General features: G+C 32.5%; 1 protein-coding gene across 4 annotated transcripts in view; it reads left to right on the forward strand.

Moving 5' to 3' along the window:
• Positions 1 to 22631, forward strand: part of LOC132740688 (serine/threonine-protein kinase TBK1-like) — a 118805-nt gene extending 96174 nt beyond the window's left edge. For all 4 annotated transcript variants that reach the window (XM_060728653.1, XM_060728644.1, XM_060728662.1 and 1 more), the window contains 15 exons: positions 145 to 235; positions 741 to 834; positions 2226 to 2383; positions 3058 to 3168; positions 6666 to 6845; positions 8347 to 8555; positions 9890 to 10037; positions 11813 to 12044; positions 14423 to 14544; positions 16010 to 16126; positions 16596 to 16697; positions 17055 to 17151; positions 17528 to 17817; positions 19726 to 19797; positions 20203 to 22631. In XM_060728653.1, the coding sequence (XP_060584636.1) occupies positions 145 to 235; positions 741 to 834; positions 2226 to 2383; positions 3058 to 3168; positions 6666 to 6845; positions 8347 to 8555; positions 9890 to 10037; positions 11813 to 12044; positions 14423 to 14544; positions 16010 to 16126; positions 16596 to 16697; positions 17055 to 17151; positions 17528 to 17817; positions 19726 to 19797; positions 20203 to 20290 (2111 nt within the window). In that variant the 3' untranslated portion in view covers positions 20291 to 22631. The remainder of the gene's footprint in view (positions 1 to 144; positions 236 to 740; positions 835 to 2225; positions 2384 to 3057; positions 3169 to 6665; positions 6846 to 8346; positions 8556 to 9889; positions 10038 to 11812; positions 12045 to 14422; positions 14545 to 16009; positions 16127 to 16595; positions 16698 to 17054; positions 17152 to 17527; positions 17818 to 19725; positions 19798 to 20202) is intronic.
• The last annotated feature ends 1677 nt before the right edge of the window (positions 22632 to 24308 follow it).

Here is a 24308-nt window from a genome sequence, read left to right on the forward strand (position 1 = left end):
GTTGAACATTACAATCTGAATTTATTACATCTTAATTTATCAAGATACTCTATTGTAATACAACCAAGATACCATTATTATATTGTAATACAATTTTCAGCAGTCTTACCAAACTCTTATGTTTATCTTTTTGATTTATTTTAGCTGCTGGAATGAAATACATGAGGGACAGTGGTATTGTACACAGGGACATAAAACCTGGCAATATTCTCAGATACATAGGCGAGGATGGAAGGTAAATAGTTGGGAGGAATATTGGTGTTATGGGTAGAACATTATACTCCTTATTAAGAGAAGGTCCTAGGGTTTGAATCCCACTGGTGGTTAAAATCTCTTTGGACTTCAATATTTAAAACTGGTGTGATAACTGGTAATGACTTCCAATACAGCCGATTGGCATGACTTAAACTGATTGTTTAGGTCTCCTAAATACGGTTCGACAGTAATTGGAAAAAGAGAGAAACAAAGTATAAATAACTTGAAAGGCTTTCAAGATGTTCAGCAAATTAAAAATTACAAAAATGCAGCACATACTTTCTTCTATCAGGATTTTCTGTATATATAGCATGTCAAAACATTAGAAAAACTTGCTTCACATCCTGACACAAAGAGTTTCTTTCACAACAAAAAGGTCAGTCTTTTGATGAAGTTATGAACATTTTTGGTACACACAGCTTACACTTTTCATAAAAGGTGCAATTTAACCATTTAAGACAATGTTTTGCTTCATTTATTTTCAGATCTATATATAAACTAACAGATTTTGGTGCTGCTAAACAGCTCGACCATGAAGAAGAACAATTTATGTCATTATATGGAACCGAAGAATACCTGGTATGCCCTACTTTCTGAAAAAAGTTATTTTCCAAACTTCCGAGAAATTTCCAGTTCATCTAAACACTTCAGAGAAAATTTCAGTTATGGTCCATCCTCTGAAAATTTTCAATATGGAGCGCTTTTACAAATACATAGTGAATGTTGTTAGTGTTCATTTATTTACTTCTTGAGATGGCTATATGGATGATTACTGGACAAGCCTTACAACAGTAGCTGAGAAACAGTAAGTACTGGTTTGAAACCCAGGGACACAATAAAATCATTGTTAAAAGTTCATCTAGGGAAGACCTGGGGTCATAAACATCATCATCATTCATAGCCTGAAATCTCATGGCCACCATTCTTATTGTGTTTCACTTTGAACTGGTATTGATACAGTTTTGGTGTGTTGTCCATAGCAATCTCTATTTGTGAAAAGTTTCATTTAAAGAAATAGCTCATGTAATTGTTAGTACATGTATTTCAATGCTGATATGTTAATTTCAAGCTTTTAAATTGTAAACTTTAGATTTAAGGTTAATAGGATGACTACTTGTCCTAAACAATATACATGAAAGTAACAAAGTTTCATTAAGGTCACTAAAAATTTTTCTTCAGTCTATCAGAGGTTCAAACAGAATTAACCTGCAAAGAAAATAACCATTTTCATTACATGCCGGTGCTTTAAGTTGACAACTTAAGACTTTTTCTACTTTAGAAATAGTTTTAAACCAGATTCATGTAAAATGTAGTATTTTTGTAGACAAGTGATTAGGACATAACATTTAAATATGCCAATCAACTCTGACTCAAACATCATTACATGAAATGAAGAATAAAGCTTCTTATGGTTTTACTTCTGTAAAGTATTAGGTTAGATAATAGAGGGTCGATGCTCCTTTATTTATGCATTTACATCTGCAGAAGCACTAGGATACATTTAAAGCCAAAGCCTGCACAGGTTAAGGGTTTTATTAAGTCTGAGAGTTTCTGCAGTTGTTAAGGCATGAAAATAAGATGCGTTAGTACTATTCTTGCATAAAAGTATATGTCATAATCTGTAATTTCATGTTTTGTCATCTGTATTTCGTAAGAAAAAAAACCTATTGCTTGACCCATGCTTTCCATGTGCTAGTGCACTGTCACTTGACAGTTGTGTTTTGATTATAAATCTATGGGGCCTTAATTGCGTAAACCTGTTTTAACATGGCGCTCTTAGTCAGGCAGGTGGTGCATAACAATCTATCCGTTAATACATGTTTTCTTCTCTGTTAATGTTAAACTGTGTTTGCAGTTTTTATGCAAGAATAAAGACTGTTAGAATTATTTTTACAAGAAATAATGAGTCTTCTTACATGTTTGACTGTATAAATCATGACAATAGAAAATTCTGTTTTTCATTTTTACAGCATCCTGACATGTACGAGAGAGCTGTATTACGGAACCCTAATCGGAGACAGTTTACTGCTACTGTAGATTTATGGAGTATGGGTGTTACCTTCTTTCATGTTGCAACAGGCCAATTACCTTTTAAACCATATGGTGGAAGGAGAAACAGACAGAAAATGTAAGTAAATATAAAAATGGGCCAGTACTGGGGCTGGGTTGGTTTACCTTGATTTAAATGTTTACAATTCATATTGAGTTTTTTAGACATAAACAGAATATATTTAATATCTTCAGAGGATCAGGCTTATAAAAATTTTGAATAAAATATTTTGATCCTTTCATTAAAAACAAAAAAAGGCAACTTATTTGTATTTTTGATACATGAATGTTTCTATCACTTGATCATTTTATAAAGTTTTCATAGGTACGAACCAATTTGTATACATGACTATCAAAGTATATTTGTTAATTAACCATAAACAAAGTTGAATATCCCCTTAGATGTTTTTACAGATATAAATTTGGAGAAAAATATGGTTGTTGTTTAATATACTATTTCAAGTGTGTTATTCAAAGGTTCAAGGAGCTCAATGTTTATGTATAAAGGGAAGCAACTCAAAATGCATTTCTGGAATGCTTTTAAAAAAACTTCGAGTATAATATTAAATGTATTTTTCTTGAATTATATGCAAAGTAGAGAAGTTCTTCTAATCCTTACAGAAACAAGGTGGTGAATACTTAATTTGAATGTCCAGGTTAGAACATGAACTTGTTGACAGAAATATTTTGTGAACGTTTCCAGAAAAACCCAGTGTTATAGTGGTCCGTTTTTTTGACCATTATATCTTACAGGTTTGAAATTACTCGACATAAAGAAAGTGGAGTAATTATGGGAGTCCAGCATTCAGATGGTGGAAATATAGAATGGAGTAAAGAATTACCAAAAACTTGCAGGTTGTCCGAGTAAGTTGTTGTTTCACATAATATGAACATTTTAGATCTGAACAGTTTATGATGATTATCACAATGTATTGAGATTGGCCTGGTGTCTTCAATTTCTATTTTCTGTTGAATTCTTTGGTCTGTTTTGATTAAACTTTGCAGATATTAATCCTAGATAACCCTCTACACATTTCATGCTTTTATTATGCTCCCCGAAAAATTTCGGGGGAGCATATAGTCGCCAGGTTGTCCATCCGACTGTCCGTACGTCTCGAATTTGTGTCTGGCCCATAACTTTGTTATTTGAAGCTGGATTTTACAACTATTTCAAAGAAATAATCACCATATTGAGACAGCGTGTCACGCACAACATTTGCATCGCTACCTTGAAGGTCAAGGTCACAGCATGACCTTGAAGCAAAATTGTGTCCAACCCATCACTTCATTATTTGAAGTCTGATTTTACAAATATTTCACAGAAATAATCACCATATTGAGACGACATGTCGCGCAACTTTTAGGTTGCTACCTTGAAGGTCCGGCCCATAACTTTGTTATTTGAAGTTGGATTTTACAACTTTTTCACAGAAATGATCAACATATTGAGACGACGTGTCAAGTTAAGTGCAAAGAAAAGTAACTCTGCATTGCCTAAGTTTGGAATTATCATACTTTGAACTTTGTCTGGGACATAACTCTGAAACTACAAAAGATATACTTTTCTGTGTCCAAAACCTAGTTGGGGAGCATCACCCTGTTCAACTGGCTCTTGTCTTAGATAGTCCTCTGCCCATTTCTATCCTAACTAGTTCTCTACCCATCCTAGGTAGTCCTTGAAATAGTTTTTGTAACACCTCAAATATTTTCAAAGTCCATTGACATATGACTTTGAAACTTTGCACACTTATTCACCATGATGACCCAAACCTGTAGAAAGGAGGAGGTAACTGTATCAAGCAATTTGACAAAATTATGTCCCTTTTTCAACTTAGAATTTATGTTTAAGTTTTTGTAACACCTCAAATATTTTCAAAGTCCATTGACATATAGCTTTGATTCTTTGCACACTTGTTCACCATTATGCCCCCAACCTGTAACTCTATCAAGCATTTTGACAGAATTATGCCCCTTTTTCGACTTAGAATTTATGTTAAAGTTTTTGTAATAGTTCAAATATTTTCAAAGTCCATTGACATATGGCTTTGAAACTTTGCACACTTGTTCACCATCATAACCCGAACCTGTAAACAGGAGGAGGTAACTCTATCAAGCATTTTGACAGAATTATGCCCCTTTTTCGACTTAGAACTTACATTAAAGTTTTTGTAATAGTTCAAATATTTTCAAAGTCCATTGACATATGGCTTTGAAACTTTGCAGACTTGTTCAACATCATGACCCCAACCTGTAAACAGGAGGAGGTAACTCTATCAAGCATTTTGACAGAATTTTGCCCCTTTTTCGACTTAGAATTTATGTTAAAGTTTTTGTAATAGTTCAAATATTTTCAAAGTCCATTGACATATGGCTTTGAAACTTTGCACACTTGTTCACCATCATGACCCCAACCTGTAAACAGGAGGAGGTAACTGTATCAAGCATTTTTAGCTCGACTATTCGAAGAATATGAGAGCTATTGTAGTCGCCCCGGCGTCGGCGTCAGCGTCGGCGTCTGCGTTGGTTAAAGTTTTTTGTAAAGTCAAATATCTCAATTATTACTTGAGATATTCAATTGAAACTTACAATACTTATTTATAGTAACAAGGTACATCAGATTGACAAGTTGGATAACTCTGCCTACAATATTGACAGAATTATGCTCCTTTGGAACTTAGAAATTTTGGTTTAAGTTTTTTTGTAAATATCTCAATTATTGCTTGAGATATTCAATTGAAACTTACAATACTTATTTATAGTAACAAGATACATCAGATTGAAAAGTTGGATAACTCTGCCTACAATATTGACAGAATTATGCCCCTTTGGAACTTAGAAATTTTGGTTTAAGTTTTTTTGTAAATATCTCAATTATTGCTTGAGATATTCATTTGAAATTTAAAATACTTATTTATAGTAACAATGTACATCAGTTTGCAAAATTGCATAACTCTGTCTGCAATATTTGCAGAATTATTTGCCCCTTTTTAACTTAGAAATTTTGGTTAAAGGTTAAAGGTCTTTAATGATATTTACTTGAAACTTTACACATGCACTTAGGGTCATAATTGGAGGGTCTTAATTGTATGTCACTGACCAAGTTCCATAACTCTGTCTTGCATTAAGGCTGATTCATATCCCCTTTTCTACTTAGTCTCTTGGTTAATGTTTACATGCAAGTTTTACATATCTCAATAACTATTAAAGATATTTATTTAAAACTTCACATATGCATTTAGGGTCATAATTGTAGGTCACTGACAAAGATCCATAATTCTATCTTGCATTTAGGCTGATTTTTCTCCCCTTTTTCAACTTGGAAATTCATGGTAAAGTTTTGCTTGTAAGCTGTTATCTCAATAACTACTGAAGGGTTTGTGCCTTTTTTGGGACAATTTTATGCATTCATAATAATAAAGCAGTGATTTACTTGCTTAAACATCTTAATAACAAGCCTTTGTACCTTTTCTGTCAAATTTATGTATTCATAGGTTACATTAGTATTATTATACTCAATAAAAAACCCTTTTGACATTACCTTCCGAATAGTCAAGCCAATTCTGTATAATTAGACTCTCTCTAAGGCCTATAACATGAATTTATAAAAAAAAAGTAGCCCTTTTGTGAACTTTGGGATCTTTTACTATCAAGCACTTCGAATAGTCGAGCATGCTGTCCTACCGACAGCTCTTGTTTTTACTATCAAGCACTAAGAATAGTCGAGCGTTGCTGTCCTACTGACAGCTCTTGTTCAACTTAGAATTTACCTTAAAGTTTTTGTAATACCTCAAATATTTTCAAGGTCAATTGACATATGGCTTTGAAACTTTGCACACTTGTTCACCATCATTACCCCAACCTGTACACAGGAGGAGGGAGTAACTCTATCAAGCATTTTGACAGGATTATGCCCCTTTTTTGACCTAGAATTTATGTTAAAGTTTGCATACCACCTCAAATATTTTCAAAGCCCATTGATATATGGCTTTGGAACTTTGCACACTTGTTCCATTATGCCCCCAACCTGTAGACAGGAGAGTTAACTATAGCAAGCATTTTGACAGAATAATGCCTCTTTTCCGACTTAGAATTTATGTTAGTTTGGGTACCACCTCAGAATTTATGTTAGTTTGGGTACCACCTCAGATATTTTCATATTTCATTAATGTCTTGCTTTATAACTGTAACATGGATTTGGAAAAACATTGTGAAATTTAACATTATCAATGCTCTTTTACTATCAAACACTAAGAATAGTTAAGCATGCTGTCCTACAAACAGCTCTTGTTATTATATTTAATATTTTTATTGGTGTTCTTTTTCGATAGAATTAGACTAAATAAAGTTTTTGTTATTTCCAGTGGATTAAAGATTTTGATAACACCAATATTTGCTCGTCTATTGGAATCTGACCCAAGTAAAGTGTGGAATTTTGACGCTTGTTTTAAAGAAATTGACTCTATAGTGAAAAAGAAAGTGATACATGTATTCTGTCCACACACATGGAATAGTCTCAAAGTGTATATTAAAAGTGAAAACAAGTAAGTATATCTCTTTTATTTATTGCAGCAGAAGACTAAGAATTAATTGGCTCAAAAATTGGCACAGTGTTGTGCAAAAAAAAAACAACAAAAAACTTATGATTAAAGAGGAGTAAGAATGTGATCAGTAATTTTCATGAATTATGTCTCCTAAAATTTTTGGGAGACAAATTGTTTTTGCCTTCACGTCTGTCCATCAGTCTGGTAGTAAGTCTGTCCATCCGCATTAAGCTTGTCCGGCTTTCTTAGGTCAAACTGTAGGTAGGATTTCAACCAAACATTACAGGAGTGATCAGTACAATCCCTAGTTGTGCACATAGCTGGCACATTACGCTTTGCTGCACAAAATGGCCTTTATAGCTAAAAATAGAAAAATCCTGTCTGGCTTTCACAGGTCAAACTGCTGGTGGGATTTCAACCCAACTTTACAGGAGTGATCAGTACCATCCCTAGTTGAGCATATCGCGGGCATGTTCTGCTTCGCTGAACAAAATGGCCACCAGAGCTATAAATAGAAAAATCTTGTCCAGCTTTCACAGGCCAATGTTTGTGGGATAACCAAACATAAATGTGCAGCATTCAGAGGCCCTATAAAGATTGAAGCTGATATCTTAAACACTTACGTGTTTAGTTTAAAGTTGTTGCATCAAATACTTTTTGACTTATGCCCTGTCAAAAATGATTGAACAAACATTTCCAGCATTTTGGTCAAGGTAACACACTTAGATATCAAAAGTTGTAATATTGTGAAAAAATAGTTGGGCACAATCTATAACTTTGAGTGGATTGATTTTGAATCCAATTTAAATAATTTGGGCCATATTGAGACAACATGTCACATGCAAGACACAGGTTTGTAGCTATGGGCCACATTTAGACTTAAAGTATAATATTTCTTAAAAGTACATGAATGTTTGATTGAAATCATAGATGGATTATGAAATAACTGAATAAATATTTGGAACTTTAAAACAATGTGTCATAAGTGAAAAGAAGTTTGAAGTCAAGACCTAACTTTGATTTTAAAGGTAATAATTGTATAAAAGTACATTAATGGTTATGTTCTGTCATCATTTTGCCATTCATGGATGTTTTTTAATAAAAAAAACTAGGCATTAATTTTTGTAACATCAGTTTAAGAGTCAGAAGGCCAAAGGTAATATTTGGATGTCAAAATATTTAATTGATGATTTAGTTTGGTAGCTCCTTTATAGATATTTACCTTTTAAAGTTATTGGTCATACTGAGAATTAAAGAAAGTGTTTCTTAATGTTTCTGTACTCTTGTAACACTCTTTTTATAGTTACCTTGCCTTACAAAGGCTAACTCCTGTGCTTTGAAGACATTTGTTCTTCACCATATATTAGGAACATTATTGAATTGAAACATAGAAAAAAATTTTAAACATAAATATTGTTATTTTGAAAGTTTGATGTACATTATTGTATGTGTTGTGACAAAATATATATTATATCTAATTGGTTTAATTATTACATTGAAGTTTAACAACGCTTCAAGAGCTGATAGCAGAACAGACAGAAATATTTGCTCCTAGTCAGTTACTGATCTTTGATGGTCAACAATTAAAGGATCATGTTCAGGCAATGTTACCCATATCAAGTTATCCAAAGGGAATCACAGAAACAAACCCAATTTTTGTTTACACTAAACACATGGATGATTTTTCAAGATTCCCTGTACCAAACATAAGTAAGTGTGTTTTTCTTGAATTTCTTTCTATTTTCTTGATTCATATTTTCATTTTGTTGTTATAATTTTCACTTATGTTGCATAATTGCATTCTTATTACTACAATGTAGATAAAACAACTTGGTAGTTGATGTTGAGTAACATTATACAGTAAACTCCGCTTATAACGAACTCATTGGGACATTCAAAATATGTTCCTTATATCCGGAGTTCCTTGTAAGCATATAGCGAATTAGTTCCTTATATCAGGATTTTTTATAGCGAACAGATTTACATATAACGAACTGATTGTTTAAGAGCATTTGATTAAGAAAAAATAGTCATTTATTTCTGTTTTACACACAATAACCGAGAATTTTTACACACAATACCCGAGAATTTATACTTTGCTATTTCAGTTTTAGTTGTAATCCCTTTCTCAATTTCTCATAAAATATCATATTTTATTTCTAAACTCAATGCTTTTCGTGTTCTTTCCATAATCAAGAATACACAATATTTTGGATTTTTCCTTCCTTTTATATCGAATATCTTCTACTATATTTTAAGGGAGACTTTTACTTATGAAATATATAGATTTCTTTTCATTTTAATCAAGCATACTTTGTAGATTTCAATAGATTAGCAAGCATGCTTGATTATGTTGAAAAGCAGTTATAAATGATCATGATTATTTTACTGGAGCAAAACTATTAAAGAAAAGAAATAATAGAATACAAGGGAATAACTGTTTTATCTTGGTGACAAGAACTCATGCAAAAAGTATCCTGAATTGAAAACTATAACATACTGCTATAGAAATTCATTTTAATAGATGTCTTGAAGTACATACAACAATAAACAGTACATTCGGCTGACTTTTAATCTGTGCCAATGAAAACGAAAGTCTATGTTCGGATAGCCGATATTTTGGAGTTTGTTATAAAAGTGTAATTTCCTGTACTTTTGACTTAATTGGGACCAAGATATGAGTTCCTTATAACTGTGTTCGCTATATCCGTATATTTTTATATTAAATAAAGAAGGGCAAAATTCGGGCCAAAATAAATTGTTCCTTATAACCGGAAGTTCGCTATAACCGTGTTCGCTGTAAGTGAAGTTTACTGTAGTTGTTTCCCTTGGCAAGGGTTTGTTGCTAATTCCTGAGGAAAATATCAGTCACTAAACACATCTCTCTGGGAGTTGCTACAAGCTTACCAATAAATGTGAAATCTGCTTCGGGGGTGGGGGGGGGGGATATTAAGGCTTTTTGTAGACATAACATCACTTCAAACAAGGAGTTACAAAGACTGTCTCAATATTTGGTTTTAAACTGACATTACAAAACATTTCAGAGGACTTTCCGAGGTTCACATCAAGTTTAACTACAGACGACTATGCTATAGCCAAGATGTGTTCTGCAATAAGTTGTTATATTCTAAAGGAAGTTGAGTTATACTCTATGAAACAAGAACTTGTCAGACGGGCAGTGCACATGTATATGTAAGTAGCCATTATTTTAAGAAAAGGGACTCTTGTCTCTTGACAGCATGGATGTCTTTAAAGCATGCGTGTAATTGTAAAATGTGGCAAATATTATCATTTTAATCTGTTCTGAAAAATAGCCAGGTTCTTGAATGTCAGTAAATTTACTGAAGGGTGTGCTCCTAAATTAAAGAAGGGCATCAGATGTCTTCCTATACAAGGTAATCTGAAAAATTTTACACTTAGTATGACCTTAGCAAAGTTAATAAAGAATAATAATACAATGCAAACAAACTGTTCAGTATAATTCATATATTGTCATTTACAAAGTTTTACATAACATTTTAAGTCTATTATTGCATTCAGCACGATATGGCAAGTTATGTGATGACGTGCTGTAAAAATCCAAACAAACTAAAAAATAATTCATATTATTTTGAATTCCATTTAAATATTTATTTTGAAATTTAATTTTATCTATTTTTGAGGTAGTTCGAATTCTGAACTTTGGTATTTATATAATTATTTGATTTAAAAAAAAATAAATAAACATAAGCTGGAACAATATTGTTTTTATTTTTAGCTCACCTGTCACAAAGTGACATGGTGAGCTTTTGTGATCACTTTTTGTCCGCCAACCCTCCGTCGTCCGTAAACTTTTACTTTAAACAACATCTCCTCATAAACCGCTGAGCCAATTTCATCCAAACTTCACAGAAATGGTCCATTGGTTGTCACCTTTAAAAATTGTTCAAAGAATTTACTTCCATGCTGAACTCTGGTTGCCATGGCAATCGAAAGAAAAAAACTTAAAATACCTGCTTTTAAAAAACTGAAAGAGCTAGAGCTTAGATATATGGCATGAAACATCTTCTAGTAATTGTCTATCAAGTTTGTTCAAATAAAAGCTCTGGGGTCAAAATTGGCCCCGCCCCAGGGGGTCATTGCTTTTCGTTATATGTATATAGTAAAAAGTTTTAAAAAATCTTCTTTTAAAAATCCCAAAGAGCTAGAGCTGAAATATTTGGCATGAAACATCTTCTAGTGAGTGTCTATCAAGTTTATTCAAATAAAAGCTCTGGGGTCAAAATTGGCCCCGCCCCAGGGGGTCATTGATTTTCCTTATATTTATAAAGTAAAAACTTTAAAAAAAAATCTTCTTTTAAAAAACCCAAAGAACTAGAGCTTAAATATTTGGCATGAAACATTGTCTGATGTGTGTCTACCAAGTTTGTTCAAATATAGCCCTGGGGTCAAAATTGGCCCCGCCCAGGATGTCATTGATTTTCCATATATTTATATAGTAAAAACTTAAAAAAATCTTTTTTTAAAAACCCAAAGAGTTAGTGCTTAGATATTAAGCATGAAACATCTTCTGGTGAGTGTCTACCAGATTTGTTCAAATAAAAGCCCCAGGGTTAAATTGGCCCTGCCCCGGGAGTCTGATTTTTTAAGTTTTTACTATAGAAATATAAGGAAAATCTTCTTTTAAAACCCCCAAAGAGCTAGAGCGAAGATATTTATAATGAAACATCTTCTAATGGGTGTCTACCAAGTTGGTTAAAAAAGCCCCTGGCTTAAAATTAGCCCCGCCCCAAGGGCCTATATACAGGTGATTGATTTCAGGGCCATCATGGCCCTCTTGTTTTATTTCACATTGTGTTCTATTTTGAATCAAAGAAAAACAGGACATTGTGATTCTTTTTTGTTATCATTACCCTTTAAGTATTTCCCTTTGGTAGTGTCCATTAAATCTGGATTCATTTTTCAGCCATGAATTATATTTATTTCAGCCACGATCTGTATCATGAACTTGGACATTTAGTGGACTATCATACTTTTTTGGAAAGGAATTGTGACAGTATTATGAAGTGGAAAGATAATTTTTTACGAACATTCAAAAGGGAGTTAACCATGGTCGGAGTTTTAGTGAAAAGTTCAGACATTCAATTAAATCATATTTTAACAGATCTTGAAGCTTTTCATGAACAGAGTGAAATGAATATTGGAGAACTCTCTTCACAGGTAATGTCTGAAATAGAGGAGATCCCTATTTTATGAATATACCTTTCTACTTGATAATCAACTGAATAAAAAAAGCTATAAAATGCCATATTTTACTGAAATCATATTGTCATGTATTGAGTCTACACACAAGTTTGTTTTTTAAGATAGCATCTTTGATACACTCGTTGACTGATGTACATGGTTATATCATTAGTTATAAAGACTTTTGACAGGTTATATGACCGTATATAAACGGTTGTTTGCAATATAATCCTCACCTCAAATAAGTTTGTAAAACTTAGTAGGAAAATTGATTATAGATGACCTGTACTAATTTTGAGGTCACAGTAACATTTGATGTCAAATACTTGTCTATTCAAGATTTTATGCTCCCGAAGGGTAGCATATTAAAATCGCACCATCCGTCTATCTGTCTGTCCGTCTGTGCATCCCCACTTCATTTGTGTCCGGACTGTAACTTTGTCATAAATTGAGGGATTTTGAAATAGCTTGGGACAAATGTCTACCACATCAAGATGATGTGTCGCATCCAAGAAACACATCCCTACCTCAATGGACAAGGTCTAACTAACATTTTTAAGTTTCACATTATCACAATTAGAGTTTAAAGGTACACATAATCGTGTCTGGGCTGTAACTTTGTCAGGCATTGTAGGATTTTAGAATAACTTGGCTTAAATGTCAAGACGTTGTTTTGCGTCCAAAAATTATGTCCCAACCTCAAAGGTCAAGGTCACACTAACATTTTGAAGTTTCACATTATCACAATTAGAGTTTAAAGGTACACATAATCGTGTCTGGGCTGTAACTTTGTGTCCATACTGTGACTTTGTCGTGCATCTTAGAATTTTAAAATAACAAGGCATAAATGTCTACCACATTAGGACTACATGTCGCGTCTAAGACCCATGTCCCCTACTTTCAAGGTCAAGGTAACACTTACAGTTTGAAGGTAACCATTCTCTCGAGAAGAGTTTAAAGATACACAATCATGTCCGGACTGTAACGTGGTCATGCATGGAAGGGATTTTAAAATAACTTGGCACAAATGTCTACCACATCACGATGATGTGTTGCGGCTAAGGCTCATGTCTGTCTGTCCGTCCTTGCGTCCCCACTTACACAACAATCATGTCCAGACTTTAACTTTGTCATGCATTGAGGGATTTTGAAATAACTTGGCTTAAATGTCTATCACATGACAACGTTGTGTTGCGTCCAAGAACCAAGTCCCTTCTTCAAAGATCAAGGTCACACTTTTAAAGGTTCACACTATCACAATTAGAGATTATAGGTACAGGCATTCGTGTCCGGACTATAACTTTGTCGTGCATCGAAGGAATTTAAAATAACAAGGCATAAATGTCTACCACATCAAGCTAACGTGTGTGTGTAAGACCCATGTTCCTACCTCCAAGGTCAAGGTCACTCTAATAGTTTGAAGGTACTGATGCTTATAAGAAGAGTTTGAAGGTACACATTATAGGTTCCAAACTGTAACATTGTCGTGCATTGAAGCCAAGGATTTGAAAATAACTTGGCAAAATGATGTGTCGCATCCAAGACCCTTATCCAAAGGTGTAAAGTTTGCTATTAAAAGCACTTTATTTCACAAGAACAGTATTAAGCAATTAGTTACTTTCATTCTTGTTTTCTTTTCATAATACCTGCATGCTTAAGAAACTGTTTAAGGGGCATTCGTCACTTGCATGGCATCTCTTGTTTCAGTTATCGGTTGGTGAAATGTATCAGGGAAAAGATATTTATTACCAATATTCCTTATATGTATAACACTTATTTTGTTTTGTTTTGATTGGGTTTTATGTCACACCGACACAGTATAGGTCATTTGGCGACGTTCCAGCTTTACTGGTGGAGGAAGACCTCAGGTGCCCTTCCTTGCATTATTTCAGGCAGGAATGGGCACCTGAGTAGAACCACCGGCGTTCCGTAAGCTAGCTGGATAGCTTCCTCACATGAAAGAGTCCAAAGTCCCTGTTGAGATTTGAACCCACTGCGGTGAGGGGCAAGTGGCTTGAAGTCAACGACCTTAACCACTCGGCCACGGACGCCCCTGTATAAAACTTATGAAATATGCATAAGTTATAAGATATGCCACATGACAGGCAAGTAAATTGGGTTCATAAGAGTCCTATGGACATATTTTTTAGTTATTTTTGAAATTCTGTTTCAGTTTCAAAAGAGATACTCATTTGTGAGTTAGTGATGTAGCTGAACCCTCCTGCTCTCTGGCTTTTTACAAAGGTCATTATGAAAACATAAACTCAGGTTTGCCTTTATATAGAGGACATATCTTGTTAATTTCTAAAGCATAATGTGCCTTTAATCCCTTATTGATAATTATTTTCCCATAGATATCGGCACTTGGCAATGAGGTAGTTTCACACCTTGTTGATCTCAAAGATCAAGAGTTACAGAAAAAGGTTCTGAAGAAGCAGTGGAATGATAGTGTTGGATGTATATCAGAAGATAGATGGTTAGTAACTTTGTTATACCCCCTTCACCAATGTTTTTAGCTCACCTGTCACTTTTTGACAGGGTGAGCTTTTGTGATCCCTTTTCGTCCGGCGTCCGTAAACTTTTACTTTAAATGACATCTCCTCATAAACCACTGAGCCAATTTCATCCAAACTTCACAGGAATGTTCCTTTGGTGGTCACCTTTGAAAATTGTTCAAAGAATTTAATTCCATGCAGAACTCTGGTTGCCATGGCAACCAATATAAAAAACTTTAAATATCATCTTCTAAAAAACCAAAAGAGCTAGAGCTTAGATATTTGGCATGAAACATCTTCTAGTGAGTGTCTACCAAGTTTGTTCAAATAAAAGCCCTGGGGTCAAAATTGGCCCCACCCCAGGGGGTCATTGATTTTCCCTATATGTATATAGTAAAAACTTTAAAAATCTTCTTTTAAAGAACCCAAAGAGCTAGAGCTAAGATATTTAGCATGAAACATGTTCTTATGGATGTCTACCAAGTTTGTTCAACTAAGAGCCCTGGGGTCAAAATTGGCCCCGCCCTGGGGGACATTGATTTTCCTTATAATTAAACTTATATGTGTATAGCAAAACTTAAAAATCTTCTTGGAAATAACCCGAATAGCTAGAGTTTATATATTAAGCATGAAACATCTTCTAGTAAGTGTCTACAAAGATTGTTCAAATAAAAGCCCTGGGGTCAAAACTGGCCCTGGCCCAGGAGTGTCATTGTTTTTAAATACTAGTATATGTGTAAAGAAAAAACTTTAAAAATCTTTTTTTAAAAAACCCAACAAGCTAGACCTTAGATGTTTAGCATGAACATCTTCTAATGGGTGTCTACCAAGTTTATTCAAATAAAAGCCCTGGGGTCAAAACTTGCCCCGCTCCGGGGGGCCTATATACAGGTGAGTGACTTCAGGGCCATCGTGGCCCTTTTGTTTATAATGTTTGTTCAGTTTGCTTATAGAGTCCCTTAATTTGGAAAAAAATCAGGTTCTTTAATGTCAAAAATATGTGCCTTTCAGTGTTTTACACCAAATTTTGAACGTTTATCCCATTTTTATATTCAAATGTAATTGTTTTGATTGTTAATTGTCTTGTTTCTTCTATGATGATCATTTTTCTGTTTCTTTGGCTTGTAAGTTGTTTCAGTAAGGATAAATAGTAAATTATTTACATTATAAGATGTCATATGAAGTACTGGGCTTCCATTAAGATTCAAAATTTGGAAGTCAGAGTCTACAAAATCTCTGAAGTCACATTATATACGTGAAGAAGGTAAAAGCATTATCTTTTGGTAGTCAGAGGCCAAAATCAAGGTGTAAATGACTCCCAAACTTCCACTAATGGATTCCCTGGAAGTATATTACATATCTAAGTAGCTTAAACAAGAATGCTAGAGTTCCTTGTCTTGTTTATTTACAAAAATCAAGATGTTGTTGTTTTTGTTGTTGTTTCAGTGTTGCAAAAGTTGAAGTGGTGCTGGAACAAATATTGAAAATCAAGTTACAGTTTTCAGAAGACAGAAAGCGTCCTAACCTCTCTTTTAATGAAGAACAGATTCATAAATATGAGAAGTAAGATTCTTCTAATCACAAGTCATTTTCCATTCACTAGGAATAAAGTTAATGAATTAGTTGAATTTTATAATGTTAAATTGATATTTAATTTGTTTATCATGCATTTCCTAATCTTGAATTATCTATTATTAATTAAATGAAATATAGTATATCAAAGTGCTTTACCTAAGAAATATTTTTTTGGTATGCCTATACAGATTCTATACTGTTAGTATAGGCTATAGTTGATCACAGCTAGAAGTCAAGAGATCTTTCATATCCATGGCAATGAGCTTGACTGGAATAATGTGTTCATAATTATAGATTTAATTGATAGGACTTGGCCCATAATGAACGTTTTAAAAATTAGAAGTCATTTATGTGTTGAGAATGTAGACACGCTGTGGTTCTGAAATTTTGCATGAAGTCAGTCTTAATGTTAATTTATATAAAGATGAATATTGTATCAACAAATGTTTTATTTCAGGAATAGACTTAGTGAGAACTGTACAAAGATCAAGTCTTTATTCTTTGATCACTGTCTTGCTGGAGCAAAAGATCAGTTTACTCGCTATCACTCATGGTTCAGGTTTGTACTAGAAACAAATTTTAAGTTATCATTTCTTTACTTTTAAAAGAAGAATTAATGTATTTAGATTTAAAGTGATGCTGATGCATAACTTATATAGGAAACAATAAATTAAGCATCACTTGATCAGAAGAATTGACTTAATCCATGACCTGCTGATAGCTATAGAATTTACTCATGCATCCAGTGCAAAGATAAGCTGGTGCATCTGTACTGTCTCATCATTGTCTGTACTGTTCAGTATTCAGACAGTATATTTTTTAAATATTTCCCTTAAATGATAAATGTCCAGATTTAATCAATTAAAATATTGTGCATGTTAAGCGTTAAATAATTTTGAAATATTTAATTTTTCAGTCTGGGTTATGATGTCAGACAGAGATGCGAAATATTAGAGAAAAAGTTGCTGAATCTTGCAGATAGATCCGAAGGATTTGTTGACAAACTAAATGCTGTAATATATTTTTGTACTCAATGGCCTGTGGTGTTTTGTTTGTCAGTAATTGATTTTCATAAAATGTAAACTAAAACTGAATATGTCATACAATATCTACTGACTTTTAGAATAATGAAAGTTACAGCATAAGACTTGATTCCCTCAATGTCAAATGTTGGAAGGTAAATTCTCATGAGGGGTAACATTTTGAGTGCTAAGGCTACTTATAGACCTATTCATACAGGAATCCTAGACACTAAAATTAAACAGTTCTAGGTGTCTATGCTGGACAATAAACAAACTTTTTAGGAGTTAAGGACTAAGTCTGAAGTAAAAATGTATGATTATGTCATTATGTAAACTTTTTTTTCAAGTTGTATTTTATTATATACAGCTTTGCCTTCAATACAATGATGAATTAAAGCTGAAAGTTCAGAGGGTTCAAGAGACAATTAGTGATAGAGATTTTATCTCCTTGGCAACACCTGGACAAGGGATTGCCAGTAGCTTAACAGAGAGCATGGCTGCTAGTGGTTCTTCTAAAGATGAGAATAAAAAAATAAGAAGACAAATGATACAGACAGAAGGGATTTCTAGTAGCTTTACAGAGAGTGAGTTGATCGGTGCCTATAAGGGTGAAAATAAGAAGAGAAGACCTCAACTCATTCAAGGGATATTGTTAAGGTATCTTCTTTTTGTACTGAAATAATCCAACATTAGTGAGTATCAAATTACCAATGCACACTCGATATATTATTATACTTGTACTTGATAAAGAGAGTACAATTATGTGTCGGTATAAAGTTTATTTAATTACAGTTTCATTGGTGAAGTATAGATGTAATGTGACCCAATGTGTCATTACTCAATACTAATATTGGTTAATTGGTGTATTCATTCAGGATATGATAAATGTTGAATACTACTTATATTGTATGAGAAAATGTACAAAACTGAAAGTGTATTTCAGAATTTTTCTCATTTATCTTTGTTAAAGCTAATTTGATATCAAAATATGATAAATTTTGGCCTTATTTTATAAACATATGACTGTAAATTAAAAATAGTTTTATTGTGCCCTCGAGTTAGTGGCGGGCATTTAGATTTACCCTTGTCTGTCCGTCCGTCTGTCCGTCCGTCCGTTCACTTTTTTGTCGCATGTAACTCAAAAAGTATTTGACCTAGAGTCATGAAACTTTACAGGAATGTTGATCAGCATGTGTAGTTGTGCACCTGGGTATTTTAGTCTGGATATTTTTAGTATTTTCAGAGTTATTGCCCTTGACTTAGTAAAATTTTGCAATTTTCAACTTGTGTCGCATGTAACTCAAAAAGTATTTGACCTAGAGTCATGAAACTTTACAGGAATGTTGATCAGCATGTGTTGTTGTGCACCTGGGTATTTTAGTCTGGATATTTTTAGTATTTTCAGAGTTATTGCCCTTGACTTAGTAAAATTTTGCAATTTTCAACTTGTGTAGCATGTAACTCAAAAAGTATTTGACCTAGAGTCATGAAACTTTACAGGAATGTTGATCAGCATGTGTAGTTGTGCACCTGGGTATTTTGTCTGGATATTTTTTGTTTTTTTAGAGTTATTGCCCTTTACTTAGTAAAATTTTGCAATTTTCAACATGTGTCGCACGTAACTCAAAAAGTATTTGACCTAGAATCATGAAACTTTACAGGAATATTGATCAGCATGTGCAGTTGTGCACCAGGTATTTTCGTCTGGATTTATTTAGTACTTTTAGAGCTATTGCCCTTCACTTAGAAAATTTTTGCAATTTTCAACTTGTGTCGCAAGTTACTCAAAAAGGATTTGACATATTCATTAAACCTTACGGGCAGGTTGCTCAGCATATTTAGATTTGCACCTGGGGTTTCGCTTGTGGATTTATCCAGTATTTGTAGAGTTATTTCCCTTGACTTAGTAAAAAGATTGACAGAACAGTGGCGCGGTGGGGGCACCCGTGTCCTATGGACACATTTCTAGTTTTTTTTATTGTATTGTTGAAGCTATTTGTAACCAGATAATCAAATATATGTTATTCAGTATTCTACAGTGATTACAATATATAGAAAATAATGTTCAATTTCTTCTTTGAAATTGGAGTATTGTCAGATCTGTGAATCCTGGACCCTGTGTCTTGGATCACCAGCCTTCTCATTTGCCATGAGTGTTGATGTTGGTTATTGTTTTACATTTATCAATGTTTCTCATATATAAACCACTGAATAGCTTTATCATGTACTAGAACTTCACATTTCTTAAGATCATATCTATAGGACATGAAATCTAGACCAGTATTTCTAAAATGGATTTTTTCACTTACTTATTTTCCTCTGCAAACTCCTGCATTGCTGTTGTTTATATTAAAGGCACTTTATGCCAGAGAAATGAATGAAGTTTTTCTTCATTTAAAAAAGTGCAAATATGAGTTTTATAGGGTTTAGAAAATGGTTTTAGAGCAAGTTAGATGTATATCACTAGCAGACAGTAGTACTAAATGTGAGGTCATTGGTTATAAAATTAGTGGTATGAATCTACAAGATTGTGTTGTAGTTGATGTTGATTTTTTTATACTTCAGTTTGGAAGATCACCAAAAAACTGTAATGGACATGAAAAGAGAGCTGGAAAAAAATAATTCTTTATTACATAGGTATTATTATCTTTTTCAAATTATATATTTTATGAAAACCTTCCTGTGATATTTTTCATTCTAAAAACTGTATCTAGTTAGTTAAGAAATCATTTGGTAAGAGTGTTTGTTCTCAAGGTCAAAGTTCAAGGTCACTGTCTATAGTGAAACTACTTCATGCCATAGAGGGATTGTCATATAACTTGACACAAATGTTCTAGTATTGTGGGCAAAGTTCTCATAAATGAGATAAGAAATTGAAAAATGTTAATATTTATCAATTATTCATCATAAATCATGAACTGTGGGATTAAAATGTAAATGTTCCCTATAGTGAGTGTTTATGTTAGGCATATTTTGTGACAAATTGGCACACTTTGTGTTTATATGTTTTGATTATGAATTATACATGTCTTGTTTTTACAGTTTCAGCAAGGAACTGAGTATTGGACAAACTTATCCAGATGTTCCTTTAAACTACCAAGGCCCAGTGTCAGGAAATACGCATTTTTAGATGCCCCAATGAGAACTGAATGCAAAATGTATGTTCCTTTGTGGAAGTTGTACATTACAAACAAATATGTTAACATGTTACTCGATACACATGCAATTTTACATGCCATTCAGAATTTACTAAATGCACATCAGTTCACTGCACACTGGGCTGTGAAATTAGAATTCACATGTCACTGCCATTTAGGTTGTAATAATCTATGTTATTTGTATATATTATATTGTCAACTTGTGAACAGTAATTTTGTTTATTTACCATTTAAGTATAAAAATAATTATTTTTCTAAATTTTTGACTGCAATAAAATTGTATCGCTTATTATATCATTGGCTATCTCTGTTGTATTATGTGCACTATATATGCTTACATTTGTATAAAAAACATTGTACATGTAGTTGCTTTCATTTGAGGTTTTTGTCAACGGCTTTAAATTTTCCAGTTAGTTTTCATCTTGTAAATGCTAAATTGTTTTGTAATGAAAGTTTTTATCTTAAATATAACTTTACATTCCGGTATATGTTTTTTACTACATTTAGAAAAAAAAGGTGCCTTAAATGTATAAAATATGATATTGTGATATTTGATTTAACATGTTTATCAGATTGTTTGTATAGCAATATATTACATGAACATTTAAAAGACAAGTTAAATAATTGGAATTTCTCTAGCACATTTACTATACAATTTTTCTTACTACTATTTTCTATATTTCCAAAAGATTTGAATTTAACATCACATATGATTAAAATGATGTATTATCAAAAGTGTAACTTTTTTCATATACTCTTTATCTAATTCCTAATTATATATTTATATTTTTGTTTTTGATGTCAGACGTTTATGTAAGTAAAACTATTTTTATGTTCAGATTTTCCTTTTTTGAGATATACTATTTGAATAAAGTTGACTATATCTGATAATATTCTTTTAACAGTATTTAACTTGATTGTTTGCTACAATTCATTTCTGGATGACTAACAATGTCCTATAGTGAGTTAAGGTTCTTGCCCTGCTGAGGTCATAACAATGTTCCTTTATGACACAAATACTGGTTAGTTCCAGGAAGAGGACACATTATTGGCTTCATGCAATTATCGCTTGAATAAATATGTTTAAGCTATCATTACTTCTTGATTGGTAATATGCAAAAATTGAACATTATGGTGATTGGTATATTGCCTGTTCTTTCCATGCATTAAATTTATAGCCGTCATATTTTATATAGGCATGAAAAATTTTGAGGTATCAGGACTTCACTGAATTTACTGACAAAATTTAGAGATGTCTACATTTTACAAGTGAATTTCAAAATGCATAACAAAATGAAATGGTTAAGCTTTAACAGATTATAGCAAATTTATCCGGTGTAATTATCAAGGGACAACTGCTAATTATAACAAGTCAGTCAATGAAAGTAGCCATAATGAAACTAATTCATCAAGTGTATGTGACATCTGAATGAATACGGTTAAAATATATTCTCACACAAAAAAAGGCGTATGAAGGCTATTACAAAATGCCACTGTATAATTATCTTCAGTCTATTCAGTCAAGTTAATTGGCAATTAACATATCGGCCATAATAGATGTGAAAAATATATCAAGATCAAAGATGTCAAACTATACAAAGGTCTTCAACTTATCTATGGTAAAATGCTATTATTTTATACAGACAACATAAAAATTGAAGAACCTCAATTTGATAACTTTCATCAAAAAGATAGGAGTAGAAGGGTATCAAACTTCAAACCCTGTTGCACGATTTATTTCATTTTATAGCCATATTTCTGATATTGACCAAATCTCATCTGCTCGGACTACTATGCATTATCATGATATTTGTGATCTACTTTTCAAATTGATAGGGAGCTCATTGGATAAGTATTGCAGGGGTCGCTGGTGTGGTACTCTGGAGAGGTGTAATTTCTACAAGACAACTGATGGTCAGTCATCTCAAATTGTTGTTTGAGAAACCACGTGAGAAAAGTGGTGGATCACTTGCGGAGATATTGATAATAACTGTTGAGTTTTGCGGGAAAGCTGGTTAGGTGGATCAACTGCCGAGATATAACCAAAAGGGTGTTGATATTGACATACAAAAAAGGAATTGAAAAAAAAAACAAACAAAAAACACATTGTTGGGATGAGTTATTAATATTTGTAAGATAATATATGTACGAGTTGAGTGGACTTATTGAACTTATGTGCAATATATGACCCGTTTTGTGTCGTACCACTGAAAAATCTTGCTTATTGTATGTCACCATTTTTCATTCATCACTTTTTTTTTTTTACAATTCATTCCCATAAAATACATACGTTAAAAAAAAAAAAAAAAACAAGATTAAGAGTAAAATCAAAATTGTTATTGCTTATTGAAATATTATTTTTATAAGTTTGTAAATTTGTTAGTTTTCTGTTCTTTATGTGTTTCAATAAATAGTTATATGTTAGAAGTTGGACTGGAAGGGGAAAGAACAGTGCAATATTGTTTTATAATATACCATACACCATTCATTGTTATATAACCATCTTAATTTATTGAAAAAATGTAAGGGTATATGTTATGACTATCTGCTCATTATACACACTTTACTTGGATAATATCATATGAAACAAATGAAAGAGGCACTTGTGATATTTTATTTTTTTACAAACTTTATAAATTTATATGACTACAATGTATATAATAGAAGTAGTAGATTTGTCTGTAGTAGATATATAGATTAAAAGTGTATTTTATATTTACTCGATGGATCATATTGAAAGTTGGCTTTTTGCTCAAATAATAAATTTCAATTTCAGTAATTTCAAACATAAATAAAGAATTATCTATTGAAAAAACACATTTCTTTACTTCCAGTTCGACATATGATTTATTTTTGTTTTAAATAAAACATTTACCAAAAATATAATTATGTATAACTGTTCTTATTTGATAATTTGATAACATTGCAACAGAATTTTGTACACTTACAAAGTTCATGTTCTCATAGTAGAATGACTTGGCAACTTTCAGCATGGATTTCCCATTAAAGCATGTTTGGCCTTTTTATTTAAGTATGACAGATGCATTTTTCAAACTGTTTCAATTTGCTGAGTGTGCTTTTAAGAGTATATTTGTTTTGTGTGTACCGTACTTGAAGTTATCAAATGTTAAAATTTCCATTATGTCTTTCAAATGTCTTTCAAATGATGTGCATTTAGTCAATTCAACCACAAAGAGTAACATGACATACTGCATTCAGTTCTCAGCCAAAAAATATTTGATACGAATAATAATTCGACAAACAGAAGTTGTTGTAATCAAAAGGGGCATCTACAACATGCAATGCTTTGGAGTTTGTGTTGAGAAGGAAAACATCTGGGGAAATAGCAGTACAACATCTAGTGGTAAAAGATGGAGTAACAACAGGAGCAGTTGTTTTACAAATATATTGTTAAATAATGTTTAAAAAAAAACAACGTATATGAAGATTGTTTATTTGAATTATCTTTTGTGAGGGATAGAAAATGTGATATCAAGTTGAGATGTACAAAAAAATCAAATAGCTATGAAAGTGATTATTTAAATATGTATAAGTTTTTTGCGTGTACATAAATATACTTTTGTTATTATAAACATTTGTCATCTGAATTGATAAGTCACTGTACATGTAGAATATATATTTCCTGTATATATATTACAAGATATTTCAAAACATGATCATGTTTTAAACGCAATCAACTTTGAGGTTTGTAATGGTTAAATTGTTGTACATATATGATATTCGAAAAGTTATAAGCAGTCAGCTGAGATGAAAATGTTAACCAGAAATGTTGTTAGAACTGTACTCAGAATAGTGGTAATTTAATGCATAGAAGTGGTGAGAAGTCAACAATGATTTGATCGTAGACACAAAAGTGATGTTAGGGACTCAGCAGTGATATATTTGATCCTAGAAACCTGTATGAAGAATTTATCAATGTTAAATATTATTTGTTTATAGTGAAAATGACAAGGTCAGCAATGATTTATT

Source organism: Ruditapes philippinarum, unplaced genomic scaffold, assembly GCF_026571515.1.
Source record: "Ruditapes philippinarum isolate M1 unplaced genomic scaffold, ASM2657151v2 ctg225_1_1_1_1, whole genome shotgun sequence".
Classification (NCBI taxonomy): domain Eukaryota; kingdom Metazoa; phylum Mollusca; class Bivalvia; order Venerida; family Veneridae; genus Ruditapes; species Ruditapes philippinarum.